The sequence below is a fragment of the Notothenia coriiceps genome, unplaced genomic scaffold (assembly GCF_000735185.1).
Source record: "Notothenia coriiceps isolate Sejong01 unplaced genomic scaffold, NC01 NC01_scaffold00001471, whole genome shotgun sequence".
Taxonomy (NCBI): domain Eukaryota; kingdom Metazoa; phylum Chordata; class Actinopteri; order Perciformes; family Nototheniidae; genus Notothenia; species Notothenia coriiceps.
The window spans coordinates 265,962-280,438 of record NW_011334172.1 but is presented as its reverse complement, the minus strand read 5'-3'; the positions used below and the strand labels follow the sequence as shown (position 1 = coordinate 280,438).

General features: G+C 42.6%; 1 protein-coding gene across 1 annotated transcript in view; it reads right to left on the bottom strand.

Moving 5' to 3' along the window:
• Positions 1-2,083: 2,083 nt before the first annotated feature.
• LOC104962449 (protein sidekick-1-like) overlaps positions 2,084-14,477 on the bottom strand; it is a 30,079-nt gene continuing 17,685 nt past the window's right edge. Inside the window, exons 10-18 of the mRNA XM_010790888.1 lie at positions 10,362-10,548; positions 10,129-10,266; positions 9,437-9,598; positions 8,122-8,247; positions 7,445-7,609; positions 6,588-6,725; positions 5,032-5,152; positions 4,624-4,753; positions 2,084-3,861 (exon numbers count right to left, since the gene is read on the bottom strand). Of these exons, the coding sequence (XP_010789190.1) occupies positions 3,553-3,861; positions 4,624-4,753; positions 5,032-5,152; positions 6,588-6,725; positions 7,445-7,609; positions 8,122-8,247; positions 9,437-9,598; positions 10,129-10,266; positions 10,362-10,548 (1,476 nt within the window). The 3' untranslated portion in view covers positions 2,084-3,552. The remainder of the gene's footprint in view (positions 3,862-4,623; positions 4,754-5,031; positions 5,153-6,587; positions 6,726-7,444; positions 7,610-8,121; positions 8,248-9,436; positions 9,599-10,128; positions 10,267-10,361; positions 10,549-14,477) is intronic.

The window sequence follows — 14,477 nt, the reverse complement described above, 5'->3', positions numbered from 1 at the left end:
GAATTATTTCTGATTTGAGTTACATTTTTGAAAGAATAAGCCAGTGAAGTAATCGATTTTGTTTTTTCCACATTTGTTTTCACAGTGATGAAGACGAGTATGAAATGGCTTCTTGATCACAGCCATCAACTTCAGCCTCATCCGAGCTACGACGTGCATCAGATCAGCATACAGTTGCCCCAGAGACATCAACATCCAAGCTACGCCGCCGGACGTCTGCACCAGTACTAACCCAGCCTCCCTCTGCATCTTCTGATTCAGTGGACACTGTCAGGAGGAAAGTGAAACGGGCTGGTGTGTGGCAGACTAAGATTTTTACCGTTCCTGACACTGTGGTGGACTACAACAGAAGCATGGGCTGCGTGGATATGTCCGATGCTTTGATTGGGTACTACAGCGTTCACCACAAAACCATGAAATGGTACAAGACTTGTTTTTACCATTTTCTGGACATTGCAGTGGTGAACAGCTTCCTTCTCCACAAGGAGCTGCACAAGATGAGGGGTGACCCCGGCAGGACGAAGCCACACACCCAAAAGTCTTTCAGGGAGCAGCTTGCTGCAGATATGAGGGGTGAAGTCCCTGCAGCACCACCACCACTCCCCCCCCATCATCACTCGTATGCATTCCCAAGTATTATGGGGAAGATGCCACCGCGCTCAGGAGGTGCTCTGGTGCTGGCAACAAAACGGTGAAGACCTATCTACTGCACTAAGTGCCTGGTTCCTCAATTCAAAAACACTAAACACTAAACACATTCAGGTTGTGTACATTTTTTCTTTTTTGCCAGTGTTTACAAAAAAAATGCTTGTGGTGTTATTTCGGTTTTAGTGTAGTTTTTTAGTGTGTTATTTTTTAAAACTGCTCCTGTTAGAGACAAATTTATCCTATGTTTCCTAATTTTTATTGTGTAAGTAAACCTTCCTAGAAGTGTTAGTTGGGTGATAAACATGTAAGGACTGTGGCAAAGTCCACACACAGACACACACACACACACACACACACACACACACACACCCATTTACATAAAAAAAAGGAAATGTAATTAAAAAAACAAATTATTATTATTTTTTAAATAAAAACTCTTGTATTTGGATGGAATGATTACCTATAGTGATAATAAAATTATTTTTACAGTATGGTACCTGAAAAAGGTAAAATGGCACTGATGGTATCCAAATGTGCCCAAAGGTTTTGCTAAACCTCTCTAAAAAGATCAAATTTCACTTGTTTTGCCTCAATCTTGATACAGGGTACTTATTATATGTTATACTTTGGATTCCTAAACCTTTTAGTCTACCATACCATCATTCAAGGGTGGTTTTCACTATAAGTAATGTTTTTTTTTTTAGGCGGAGGTAAGAATTTAACTTTTTTTTTTACTATGTTTCATCTGAATTTACTCTGACACAGAAACATCTATATTTATTCTGACACTTCTACATCCAACTCACAGATGTAACCTTGCTTTGATAAAATAAATTATTCATATAACCCTTTTGGAAGTTAAGTTATAGTCATTTGTTTTGGGCATAGCATTTTCGAGCCTGAAACCTGAAAAACAGGCTCAGGGCTTAAGAGGTTTAAACCAGATGTCCGATTACCAACATTATATTGCAGGATATTGGAGACAGAAATCTTGGTTAAAAATAACATTTGGGTGAACCAACTCTTAACAAACTTAACATATAGTTTTATGAGGTGAATGCCACAGTTAAAGGGAATGCACTTTGCCTCTGCTGAATTATCTCTTACATAATCGTTTCATAGTGCAACTACATGCTGCCATCAGTTTCCTCGGACGCAGCACTTTATTCAGGGAAAAGTATCACATGCTGAGCAGACCACTGATAGACAATAATTAATAGACAGCAACCGATAAAGCTGTGGCACTTCTCTTTTTTACCGCTGTAATACAAAAATACACAAACAATGCAGCAGGCCCAGTTAGAGTTCAGTGCAGCTCAGGTTCACTGAGGCAAATGTTAAGGCTTATCTTTAATTCAGTCAGTGTAATGTAGAAGATGTTCCAAAGAGGCGTGTTCCTCGTCTCCGTACTAAAACACACCACAAAGACACACTGTTAAACAATAACCATTTATTCACACACTGTAATGGGACTCAAAACAAGCGTGACAGAGTGAGGGAGGGCGGATAAATCTTTAAATTATACATGAGAGAAAACTTACAGATGATTTTTGTTTGCACTTGGTACAAAGTACATGTGTCAGTCTGGCTGGAGCAGATAGCGAGGCCTATTATTTAAACTTGAATCGAACGCAGCTCCTTCAAGAATGATTTTTGTCTTCTTTCATTCATTCTCTGCAGCTTATATTTTATCATCATCATTCTTACTAAATGATTTATTTTCCCCCTCATCCATAATTGCAGTGCTGTTTCAATATTTGCTTTGAATTACACAAACGTGGCCAAAACTACATACAACACCTCACAAGTAAAAAGGGTTTCCCTGTACAAAATCCATCTTAAAAAGCAAACACACATAAAATGGCACGCTTTGCTTCGCAGGGAACAACGGAGACGGATGAACAGGCTTCCCAGCTGAGCGTAGAGCCATTTATTCACGCATGCTTCTACGCACACGTGTCACACTCAAACACACACACTCTTAATTGTAAAAAATGAAACTTCAACAGAAGATGAAATGTGTGGGGTTCGGCTCAGTGCAAGCATTATGGCTCGGGAGGCTGTGGTATAAGGAGCGCTGACAACAGGCAGTAGACGGTAAAAAACATGGTTTTCATATATTCCGACCCCCAACCCCGAACATCACATGACGCTCTTAGAAACCACACAACACTCTCACTGAGAATGCCTTCACTTCTAAAAAACCTCTGCCCACGCTCACTATCTGTCCTTTTTCAAGTTCGAAAAATGTGATTATTGATTGTTACTTTTTTCTTTCCCTCTGTGGTAGTGGTTTACAGCTCCGTGTGTGTGTACATGTACCAGTCTGTCGACAACAGCTGCTCCCTTCTGTGGCGTCTCTGAATGACGCTCCTCAGCCTTGTAGTCCTTCTCCCCCTGTGGGAGACCCTGAAAGGGAGTGCATGCGTGTGTCTTTGTGCACTTATGTGTAAATACAGAAAAACAGTGAAGAAGGTTGTGCAGAAATTCCATGTTCCCGAGTTCGAATGCTCTCCTCAACATTTACACAAACATGTAGTCGCAGCTCTCGTCGGAGAGTCTCTGGAATAGGCATGGTGGTATACGCCAGTGTGAATGTGTGTGTGTGGAAACGAGAACTGTGTGTGTGGGCACAGTGACACAGAGGCATAACAGAGCAGGAGAGCAACACACACACTCATCAACACAGTGAGGATCTTTGTGAACGAGGGGGGAAGGCGAGTGAGAGGTGTACGTTTAGTTCTTTGGTGCTGCTTCGTCACCAGTCCGTCCCACGTCTCCTCACCTTGTCCCCCCCCCCCTCCGGCGCCGCCTGCTCTGTCTCCTTTAGTCCAAACACACACCGGGCCCCCTCCATCATTGTGTAATTGTGTGTGTCATTTTGTGCAGGTTTAGTCTCGAGAGTCAAACGAAGGAGGAGAATCCGGTCACGGGGGTGCGTGAGCCGGGGGGCGGGTTAGTGTTGGGGTTCACGTGCGTGAGCGCCGGTTGCCCCGTGGGCGTGTACGCGCCGCCGGTGCTGTGCTGCGTCACCACGGTCTGGTAGTACGGCTCCGTGTCTGCGGTGGCACACTCCTCGTATCCGAAGGGAGAGCCGATGGGCTTCAGGGTTTTGGGCTGCCGCTTCCAGGAGTTGTAGTAGGTGGGGTCGCTCATGTAGTGGTTGACGAAGGAGTGCTTGGGCTGCTCGTCTTCGTAGTCGCTGTCAGTTAACTACGTACAAACACACAGCAGATTGTCATAGAGAAAGACAGGAAGGAAAGTGCAGATTAAGGTCTAAGCTCAGGGGTCTGCACATCGGTGGTTGACAGTAGAGGGATATATTGTATCTTGATGCTATATTGTATTCCCACCCAGAAGTTAGCATCGCAGTGAACACCGCTTTTATGATTTTTGAAGCGTATAAACGTCATGAAACGGAAACTTTCATTGTGATGAAGTTTGATTTCGCTAACAACCTCTGTAGTGTCCTTTAGCTTTGGTTAGCAATTGCCTTTTGTAAGAAATATAAGGGTTTCAAAATGTCCACAGTTCAGTATTAACTGACATATTTCAGGCGTCTTGCCAAAGAAAATATATTTTAAAAAAGACTTTAAGACGAGGGAACTGGAAGAGCAAAAATGCTGTCTTATTCCTTATATTTGTTTTCCTTTTTGTTTTTATTTGACAGCATTAGACAGGAAACATGGGGAGAGGTGTGAGTTAAACCAAGACACTGAGGTGACATGCTACTCTGCTCAGATGTCTCTTCTTAGCCTGAGTCGGTGGAGGCAGAAGGTTGGACACAGCTCAGTAATTTAGTCATTTAGTGTACTTTCTTTTCACTGTTCACCTCCACCTTTACTTTTCTTCCTCCACGGCAGACAGTACAAAGAACTCAATATCTACTTTCACAAAACATTTTGTAGGACGGCCAGTAACACAGGTTCCTCCACTTTAAATGTAAGACAGGGATACAGAGAGGGAGAGTGTTACCTCTGACTCTGAGACCTCGGTGGGTTTCTCAGTGAGCGTGGTGCTCTCAGTCAGCGCAGCTCCGTTATAGTTGTTACAGATGTCCTCGTCAGAGTAGTGAAGACCACCTGGACTGGGCCTGGGAGGAGACCTGGACACACACACACACACACACACACACACACACACACACACACACACACACACACACACACACACACACACACACACACACACACACACACACACACACACACACACACACACACACACACACACACACACACAATAAATGAAACATTACAACAAATCCAATAACTGAAACAACTCCAGGAAGGTGTGTGTGTGTGTGTGTGTGTGTGTGTGTGTGTGTGTGTGTGTGTGTGTGTGTGTGTGTGTGTGTGTGTGTGTGTGTGTCTGAGAGCCCACCTGGTCCCGTTTTTCTTCAGGAAGGAGTTCTTGTTGTTGATCGTCCTGCTGTTGAGCTCCAGAGCAGTGAAACCTCCGTTGTCCAGGGTTACCGACTCCTCCGCTGTGGACATGTGCTTCCCTGGAGGAAGATAGAGGGTAAAAGACACCAGATGGACGAGTGTCAGGTAAAAACTTCAATTAAAAGCAGTTCAGTCACTTGGATGTGGCTGAGAATGTTTTAAAAATGAAATTGAACCACTGCTCTCTGAGTTTATATGCACCTCTTGTTTTATTCATGGTGCGTTCAGTTACCTCTCAGGAATGACAATAAGGAGCATATTAAATCAGGATGCATCATTTGGCGCTTTCAACACGGCAGTCATTTATCCACTAATAACCACAACAAATGGAACAATAAAGGAAACAATATCATATTTTAAATTGGGAGAAAGATGATTGAATGATTCAAGGTAATCTGAACCAAAATAACATCTGTTGTTTCCCACGGTCTCATTGATTTTTCTCTAGTTTTAGTTTTGTGTGTGCTCGTCCTGCCTCAGAGCTAACTTTAGATTACAGATGTTGGCACGCACACAGATGTGTAAAAGCAATGCTGCGCCCACAATGGGGAACATCACAGGAACACCGAGAGGAGCAGAAACTGTCATGAAAACAGGAAGAAAAGCATCAACACGAAGAGCCTTCTTTAAAGAAGTTACTGACATCAGACGGAACAACTTTTTTGTTATAATGAGGAGGGAGTTTGTCCTTCAATGCATGTCAGTGAGCCTCCTTGAGTAACTCTGAGTTCTCCGCTCCAGGCTGCTCGCTCCCTGCATAACCCTGTGGAGGTGGTGCACACCGAAATATAATGAAGCCGTCCAGATTTGAGTATAAAAAACTGGAAAACCTTTTATTTTTCTGTGAGGAAACACGGCTTACGATGTGAGAAGCTCCTGATGAATAACATGTTGGTGTGTGGAAATATCTGCTGAGACATTAAACTGAAACATGTCTCAAAGTATCTGCTCTTACAACAAGCCACAGCATTAAGCAGTCTCTTTCAGGTAAAGGTCATGACAGATATTCTGGAGAAAGATTGATAATATTTTAAACTCAAAACTGTTGGATTAGAATAACTGAATCCACTTAAAATGACATTTTAGTTTGCTCTAGTTTTATGTAAGATTTAATTGTATTTTTTTTTGAATAAATAGCATTACCCAAATTAATAAAGAACATTGATTAAATAGTTTCACCATTACTCTTACATTCATATTGTAAGGAAATAACAGCTAGGTAATTTAAATCGTTATCCTCCTGGAGATGATGTTTCCTGAGAGGCCGACCTTCCTCTCCTCTCTGACAGGTAACAGTGATCCGGTTTGAACCGGACCGCTAGAGGCCATTTCCCTCTACATTCAATACAGCATGTCACACTGTTAAAAATCCATGAAGGGAAGATGTGGTAAGTCTATGATTGATAAATGCATCCCGAGGCAAAAGCCATCCTGGAGATCCCCACTCTGTCCTCCTGTGAAGTATCACATCACATGTCTGCTGGGAACACACACCTGTCCCGCAGGCTTTGTACTTGCTGCTGTGTCCGTGCAGCAGCAGAGTGAAGACCAGCACGAGGATGAGGATGATCCCCACCAGAGCCATGACCAGCAGGAACCACCACTCCTCGTAGAACGGACGCTCGGACAGCGCTGCTCACAGGAGGGAGGGGAGGAGGAGGAGGAACACGTGAGAGAGGAATATATAATGGACAGAATGTGGTCAGGACATAATACACACTGGATACTAAACGTAAAATATAAAAAAAACTATAAATAGGATGAAGAAAAGCAAATAAAGATAAAACCCACTGAATAATACATTAATCAAAGTTAATTAGTCAGTATGAAAAGTTCTCCATTCTCTTGCACTCTCTGAGTTGAGATTTGAATTTGAAAAAACGTTTTTTGCCTTGACTGTAATCTCTTCAAATGGGCGCCTAGGTCTCTGAGGCTATAAGAAACAAAACAGAATCAAACTTTTCCTTTGCTTTAATTCAAATGTAAGTTATAGTTTGTCCCCCAGGACCGGAAAACATTCTTTAAAGTCCGTTCATGATGTCTTTTAGAGGAAAGACTCTTTCTCTTCCTACTGATAGAACAACTCCTGCTGGTTCTTCAAACAGTTTGCACAGATTTTGCACAGATTAGAAACACAAATGGAGTCACGCTCTCTTTGCCTATAAGCAGAGCTGTAGTTACACGCCTCTGCCTCTAGATGGCAGCAGACACACAGCCACAGTAACTTCTCAGTGTTGGCTGGAAATTCCATCAAACCCCAATCAGACAAGTTGGATCACCCTGGATATGTTCATTAGCCTGATCTCCAGCAGTGTGTGAGGGAGAGAGAGTGTGTTTGTGTGTCTGTTTACCAGCGAGAGCAGCAGAGGGTGTGCTGGGCTGTCCGTAACCATAGCGATTAACAGCGATGACTCTGAACTCGTAGCTGATCCCCGACCTCAGGCGCTCCAGCGGCACGGAAACGGATCGGCTGGTGGGAGGGAGGAGTCTGATGAAGGAGTCCCACACTCCTTCATCTGCAGAGAGAGAGAGAGAGAGAGAGAGAGAGAGAGAGAGAGAGAGAGAGAGAGAGAGAGAGAGAGAGAGAGAGAGAGAGAGAGAGAGATTAATGGACAAGCAGACCATAGAGTAGAGCTCAAGTTGAGAAATATACCTTTTAATTGTTAGAATATGATTGCAGAACATATAAATGGTCGATTTAGATGTAACTATTTTTGGCGATGTTTACTGTTATTACTAGTAATAACGAGGTATAACCATTTTTAATATCAGTGGTAGAAGAAAACCAGAGTCTCCCCTCTCTCCTGCAGGATGCTACGAACGTTGCCTTTCTGTATTTTATACGTCTGGTAATCTTTATTGGGAAATGGCTGCTGACTTACATTTCACAGCAGGTCTCAATGAATCTGGAGAAAGCTGCACTCAGGGAGGTTTAGTGCCATCCTTTACCTCCCACTCAATCAATGATAGGAATCGGTGCACGTGATGAAAAGCTGCATGTGAACGGACAGAGTGTGTGTGAGCCCACCTGATGGACGGGCTTCGATAACGTATCCGGTGACCGGCGCTGCACCCGTCTCTCCGTCCGACCAGTGGATGGTGAGTGCCGACGACGCCTTGGTGATGGACATCTCTATAGGAGACCCCGGGGAGCCTGTAGTGTCAGAGGGGATCACACGTTAGCCAACTAAAAAAAACATGGCTCACTGAGAACTACACCGGCACACACTAGTCTGTGTTGGATATGGTGAGTGGGTGTTACATGCTGTTGCCCCTCGTTTCTGTTATGTGCTTGTGATGTGTTATATGTGACATGTATGTAGTAACGTGTGTTGTTTGCATTTTATTCTTGTCTTTTATCCTTTCGCCTGTATCTACCTTTTTTTATAACTAATGCTGTTGACGTATTGTGATTTTAAGGGTGTCCGTTATCATCTGGCAGGAGCTGCCGAACAGCTGGAAATTAGCAATGTTGGCTAAAGCGGCTCCACACTGGAAAAAATGCTGCTCCAAAAACAAGTTAAACGTTAATGAAAACAAGCTGTTTTCTTGAAATAAGTGCAAAAATCTGACAATAGAACCAGTGAAAATGTGCTTGGTAAGATTGATTGAAATAAGAGGGGATATCTAGATAAATCAGATCTTATAATTAGCTGGGAAAACTTATTTTTACCAGAATCAGGAAACGCTGTGTTACAATATAAGCCACGCATGCTCAAAGGTTTTCTGTTTTCTGATGTTAGTAAAAAAATCATCTGAGATACATCTCAAAATAAGATTTTTTGACTTAACAAGATGATGCATTGTCTAAAAACAAGACCCGATATCTCACTGCAGTGTTACTTCTGAAGTTATTATGTCTTATATCAGGTGTAAAGACATATTCTGACTAGATATTAGACAACTATACTGGGCAAGATTTTGAGTTTTTGTAGTGCATTTACAGTTTTTTGTGACAGTCGATCAATGGGGACTGTCCACGACACTATAAACAAATAAATAAACTAACTTACACACAGTGAACTTATCCCAACCTTTACCAACATCACTGTTCAGTTTCATACAACCATACAGTCTGTCATCCCATAAATACAACACTGTCATGTTGAAACTGAGTAGGTTATAAACCAGTGAGGGTCCATCAGTTCCATGTTTCCATTCATTGTCTATTAAAGCAGCTGTGTAATGCATTCTGGTTTAAACACATTGCCCACTCATTCAAAGAGTTACTTTGGGTTAGTATGCAGCCCTAGTTAAGTCCCCATAATGGGACAAATGAACAGATGTTTGTCTTTGTGACACGATTAAAGAAGTAGACACACACAGAGTGACGGCAGGCCTACCTTGCACGGGCTGAGCGCTGACGTTAGCGTGCACCGGCGGGCCGTAGCTGACGGTGAGAGCCTGAACACTGAAGGCGTACGTCGCTCCTCGGATCAGATCTCGGACCTTCAGCCATCTCTGCCAGCTGCCCCTCACGTCCACCGTCACCAGTTTACTCACTCCTGCTCTCACACACACACGTTAAAAAAGTCAGTGTTTCCCCTCAACATGTTTTTATTTTTGTGTTTGTTGCTGTAAATGTCATTGTGGCCATGGCAAGCTGAAGCAAACCACTACCCCATGTTCTAAATCTGACTAAAAGCATTCCTAATTTGATGTTGTTGAAGTTTTATTTCTCCATGCAGTTTAAACACAGGGTAAATATAATGTGTGTTAGCAAATTATGAAAAACAGCAGTGTATGCATCAAGAGAGATACTGATAATGATTAAAATAATGATCTTATATAGCATATCAGGGCCAACAAAGGGAAAGAAAGGTAAAAAAACTAAAAGAAAAGGGGAAATCCACTACTTGAAGTGCGAAAGTCACTCAACAACAAACCCTTGAATTTCCCCCAAATATTTCTTCTTAATTCATAAATATATCAGAGAAATCGGTTGAGATCAGGTTATAAAATGTATCAGCAACATAAGTTGGCTCTCAGGGCTTCAATATGCATATCTGTGTGTTTACAGCATGTGCGTGCCCACCTTGTACGGGCGCAGTGGGCTGGTAGATGATCCTGTAGCCCTCCAGCTGTCCATTAGGAGTGAGGGGAGCCCCCCAGGACACATTCACACTCCCCCCGGTCACCTCTGAGAAGGACAGGTAGCTGGGAGCGCTGGGAGCTGCGGGAACATGAAGGAAGACGAATCAAACAATGTAATAAAAGCTATAAAACAATACTTGTTGATTGTGTAACCATGCTGTCAGCACTGCCTACCAGACTGCATGGTGCGGGCCCCGCGGGGGTCGCTGGGGGGGCCGTCTCCAGCTGTGTTGAAGGCCGTCAGAGTGGCCAGGTACGGTGTGTAGCTGGTCAGGTTGGAGAGCTGCACCCGGGTGTCTGGGACAAAGATCACCTTGACCTTCTCACTCTGGTTCTGCTTGTCCCGCTCCCAGTAGTGGATCTGCAACACAGGAAAACACTGTCAATAATACCTTGTCTTTTCCTCTCCCTTACCTCATTTCTGCCAACTATATATCTTTTTTATTTTCCCTTTCCACCTGAGGTCTCCTAATCGATCCATATAATATATAAATGCTCAAGCGCTGATTCACAAGTGGGAGAAGTGTGTTATGGAGAGATATGTTTAGGCTTTAAAGAAGGGTGAGTAGATGCCATTTATTTAACTGGATTGGCCTTGATGTATAATTATTTTCTTCTGTATCAAGCAAAAGTATCTTGACCCTCATCCTGAAAACTAGGGTAAGCACAGCACCCAGAGCTATACAGTACTATGTGTCATATCTGGAGGGCTTTTATTCTTTCATTCCATTTTTTTCTTAATAACTTTATACCATTGTTTTCTGAAGTATTAGTGTCTTAATAGATAGAATAAAATAGAAACAGAATATCTTTGCGATTGCTCCTAATTAACACATTAATAACACAACTAAGGTATTGGTAAATTGTCCTTCAAGTCATCATTTCATTATATTTTGTGTGATATTAAATGGCAGTTACAAGCATAATTCTGCGTTTATGTCCTTATTAAATGGCATTGACATGAACATCAAAGAACTATAACAGAAAGCTCTAATATATGACCTGGTGCCTAATCATAACAAAGTCCCTGATAATTAACCAACAAGGCCTAACATCAGCCATGGTCGTTTAAGTAATGAAACCTAGATTTAGTGCAAAGAGTGCAAAGTATTTCTTATCCTCATACCACAACCCGTACATCATCCAACATGAGATGTGCTCATTTGAAGTGATTCAGGTAATCAAACAATACAAAATGTATAATGTAGTCCATGTGTCACTGTCCATTCTCATGAGAAACAGATAAGCACTGACATGACCATTAACTTTCCGGACATCAGGCATTAATGAAGACACACGGGCTACTTTAGTCAATCACTGAGTTTAAACAGAACAAAGGTCATCGGATAATAGTTCAGAACACAGTACGGTGAGATCAATATTAATACCCTGGGAATGTCAAAATGTAATGACGCCAAAAATTGCTTTTTCAATAACACCTATTCAAAGCTATGATGAAGCAGGTTTAAAGGTCAGACTCTGTGTTAGTTACATTTTCAGGCACATATGACCGACCCATTCATCACTCTTGTTTAAGTCTCATAGGACTGTGGTGATTTAACAAATGGGTTAAAACAAAGTAATCTACAAATCCTGAATGTGTGAGTTTTATTTGGTGGTCTAGGTCAGCGGTTTTCAATGTGTGAAGCGCGCCTCCCCGGGGGGGGGGGGGGGGCAGAGAGCTTCAGGCTAGTTAACTTCAGCTAACTTTATGTTAGCGGCAACATGGATCGATTTTTTGTGAAGTTACCTAAAGTGAGAGAGGAGACAGCGTCTGTCAGAAAACGTCACTTGCACACTTTTTTGCTGTCTGTGAAGACCGAGTTCCCCCACCTCACCAAAAAGGCTGTAAAAGTGCTCATTCCCTTCACCTCCGCCTACCTGTGTGAGTGCGGGTTTTCCGCATTGACTTTGATCAAAAGCAAGTACCGGTCAAGCAGGGGCGGATCTACCGGGGTGGCATGGGGTGGCAACTGCCACCCTAAAAATAGCCTTGCCACCCCAGTTGGCAGCTTTGTTTTGAAATAAAAGTTGTGGCTGATCGGACATTTATGAGAGAAAATCCCTAATGTCCGAGTGCAAGTGAATGCAGCACAAGACGCGAGCCTTGTAACCCCTCCCCCGGCCCTGGCGCGAGCGTTGAAATGTGATTGGCGGCGATTTCATTTGAACGGGGGGACGGCGCAAAACGAGAAGCTATCGGACCCAAGTACACGGAAGGAACGAGGCATTTGCGGTCTACAATGACAGAGAAGAGACTGTCAAGTTTGGCTGTACTCAGCATTGAATCAAAACGCACTTCCCACACTTTGAAAACCCCTGGCCTAGGTCATACACTTTTAATGAAACAGGTTGTGCATGATGAGCGAAAAAAAGGCAAAGCAACAGACTTGATATCTTACTGCCAGTAAACAGCCTATATAAATGCATATGCAGCAACTAAATCAGTTTGATGCATTGAAACAGCTTGCCTCCGGCTCATTACGGCACTGGACAGGTGCTTCTCCGCCGTGAAACTCTGAGCAGCTACTTCCTTCTTAATGTGTACTTTTAAAATCACTGCATGGTGTTTAATCTGGGCTCAATGTTGACTAAACATTTTCCTCCAATAACGTTGTACACAACAGCTGAGAGGCCAGTGAGAAAGGCTCGGTTTGACGTGAGAACTGCCTTGACTTTCCCCCGGCACACACTCATTCATATCAGATGCTCACTTACAGCAAGGTTACAGAGGTGGTTGAGCCTCATGCATTAGAGATGAATCAGGAAAGTATCTTGGATACACAAGAGCCTTTGGGTGAGAGAATAGCCACAGCAGCTGTTGCAGCACTCATTCTCCTGATGGTTACTTCATTTGAGGCTCAAATGTTTTTGCTCGGAGTGATAATTCACAGCCAAATGACTCTGAGTCACAGCAGAGTTTTATTCTTGATTCAAACGTGTTCAACCACAACACTTGGATGTTTTCTCTGACAAGCTTTCAACGACAATCAGCCCCCCGGGTCTCTAATCATACCGTGCAGCTCCTCAGCTCGTTTAAAGCTGTAATCAGATCATGAAATGGTTGCTATTATAATTACAGACTGACTGGACATTTCTTTTTTTGGACCAGTGGTCATTAACATGGACACCGAGTGAGAAGCAGCCAGAAAGGAATATCATATTATTGATTTGAACAACATGCAGCAGGGCTATGCTTCCACTGTTTATTTATTTATTTAAATGGTTTGATTATTCAGATCTTTGGCAGGAATTGATGGGAAGAGTGATTCATGTTGGCTATTCAAGTGAATAAATGTCATGTGTTTATCTATAAACCCTAGCTGCTACACAGTCTTTTTCCTCCAACATAAAACTTCTCAGTGCATTTTGGTTTACAAAGTAAAACAAAATCCAAGAGCTACTTCCTGTAAAGGGGTTCATTTTGTTATTATTCCTAACAAGAGGCAACACATGAGATATATTTACACCTTTCAAAATTGGAAGTAGCAGCTTATGAGTAGCACTTGATGGCAGCATTATACCGTCTCTGTCCCTCCCCGAGCTCTTACAATAATGAGATACAGAATAACTCATCCTTGTACTCAATTTAAATCTAAATGTATTACCTTCTGCAGAATAGGCAACATTTCTCATGGCTTAGTAAAAAGTCCAGACCATTCTGTAATCCACTCTCTACTGTAGAGGATCTATTCTGGTGTCTTTAACAGGAGTGAGACTATACAGATTAAGCCAAACAAATCGATTTGAAGCTGTCGTGAATGAACACGATTATAGTATGATTTGATGAGATCAAGAACCTTAAATGGATTTTCGAACCCTCTGTTGTTAAAAAGTTGATTTAGGTTTAAGTGTCGATGAAAAATAGCACCTGGATGTTTGTTTTGCAAAAGGAGGAAACACTTTATCAATTTCAGTTGTTTTTTTCTCACTTCTATTAGATACAACTGACCGTCTTTGGCAGGAATAGTATGATGGATTGTTTGTATGAAGTATTAGAATCTGGAAGTGGATAATACAAGGAAAAATGTGCTGTTTTGGAGGGCTTTGTTTAAAGCACATGTGTCAAACTCAAGGCCCGGGGGCCAAATCAGGCCCGTGGTGGATTTAATTTCGGCCAGCAGGATAATTTTTAATTTCTATTAGATCTGGCACGCCGGTATATTGCACGCACACCTTCACTCAATCCTGAGGGTCTCCTCCGCTCAGAGCCTGACCCCAAACATTGATGAACTTGCACCCAAGATGAGATGCCAATGAAGCATCACAGCAGCAAACTGAGTTTCAATG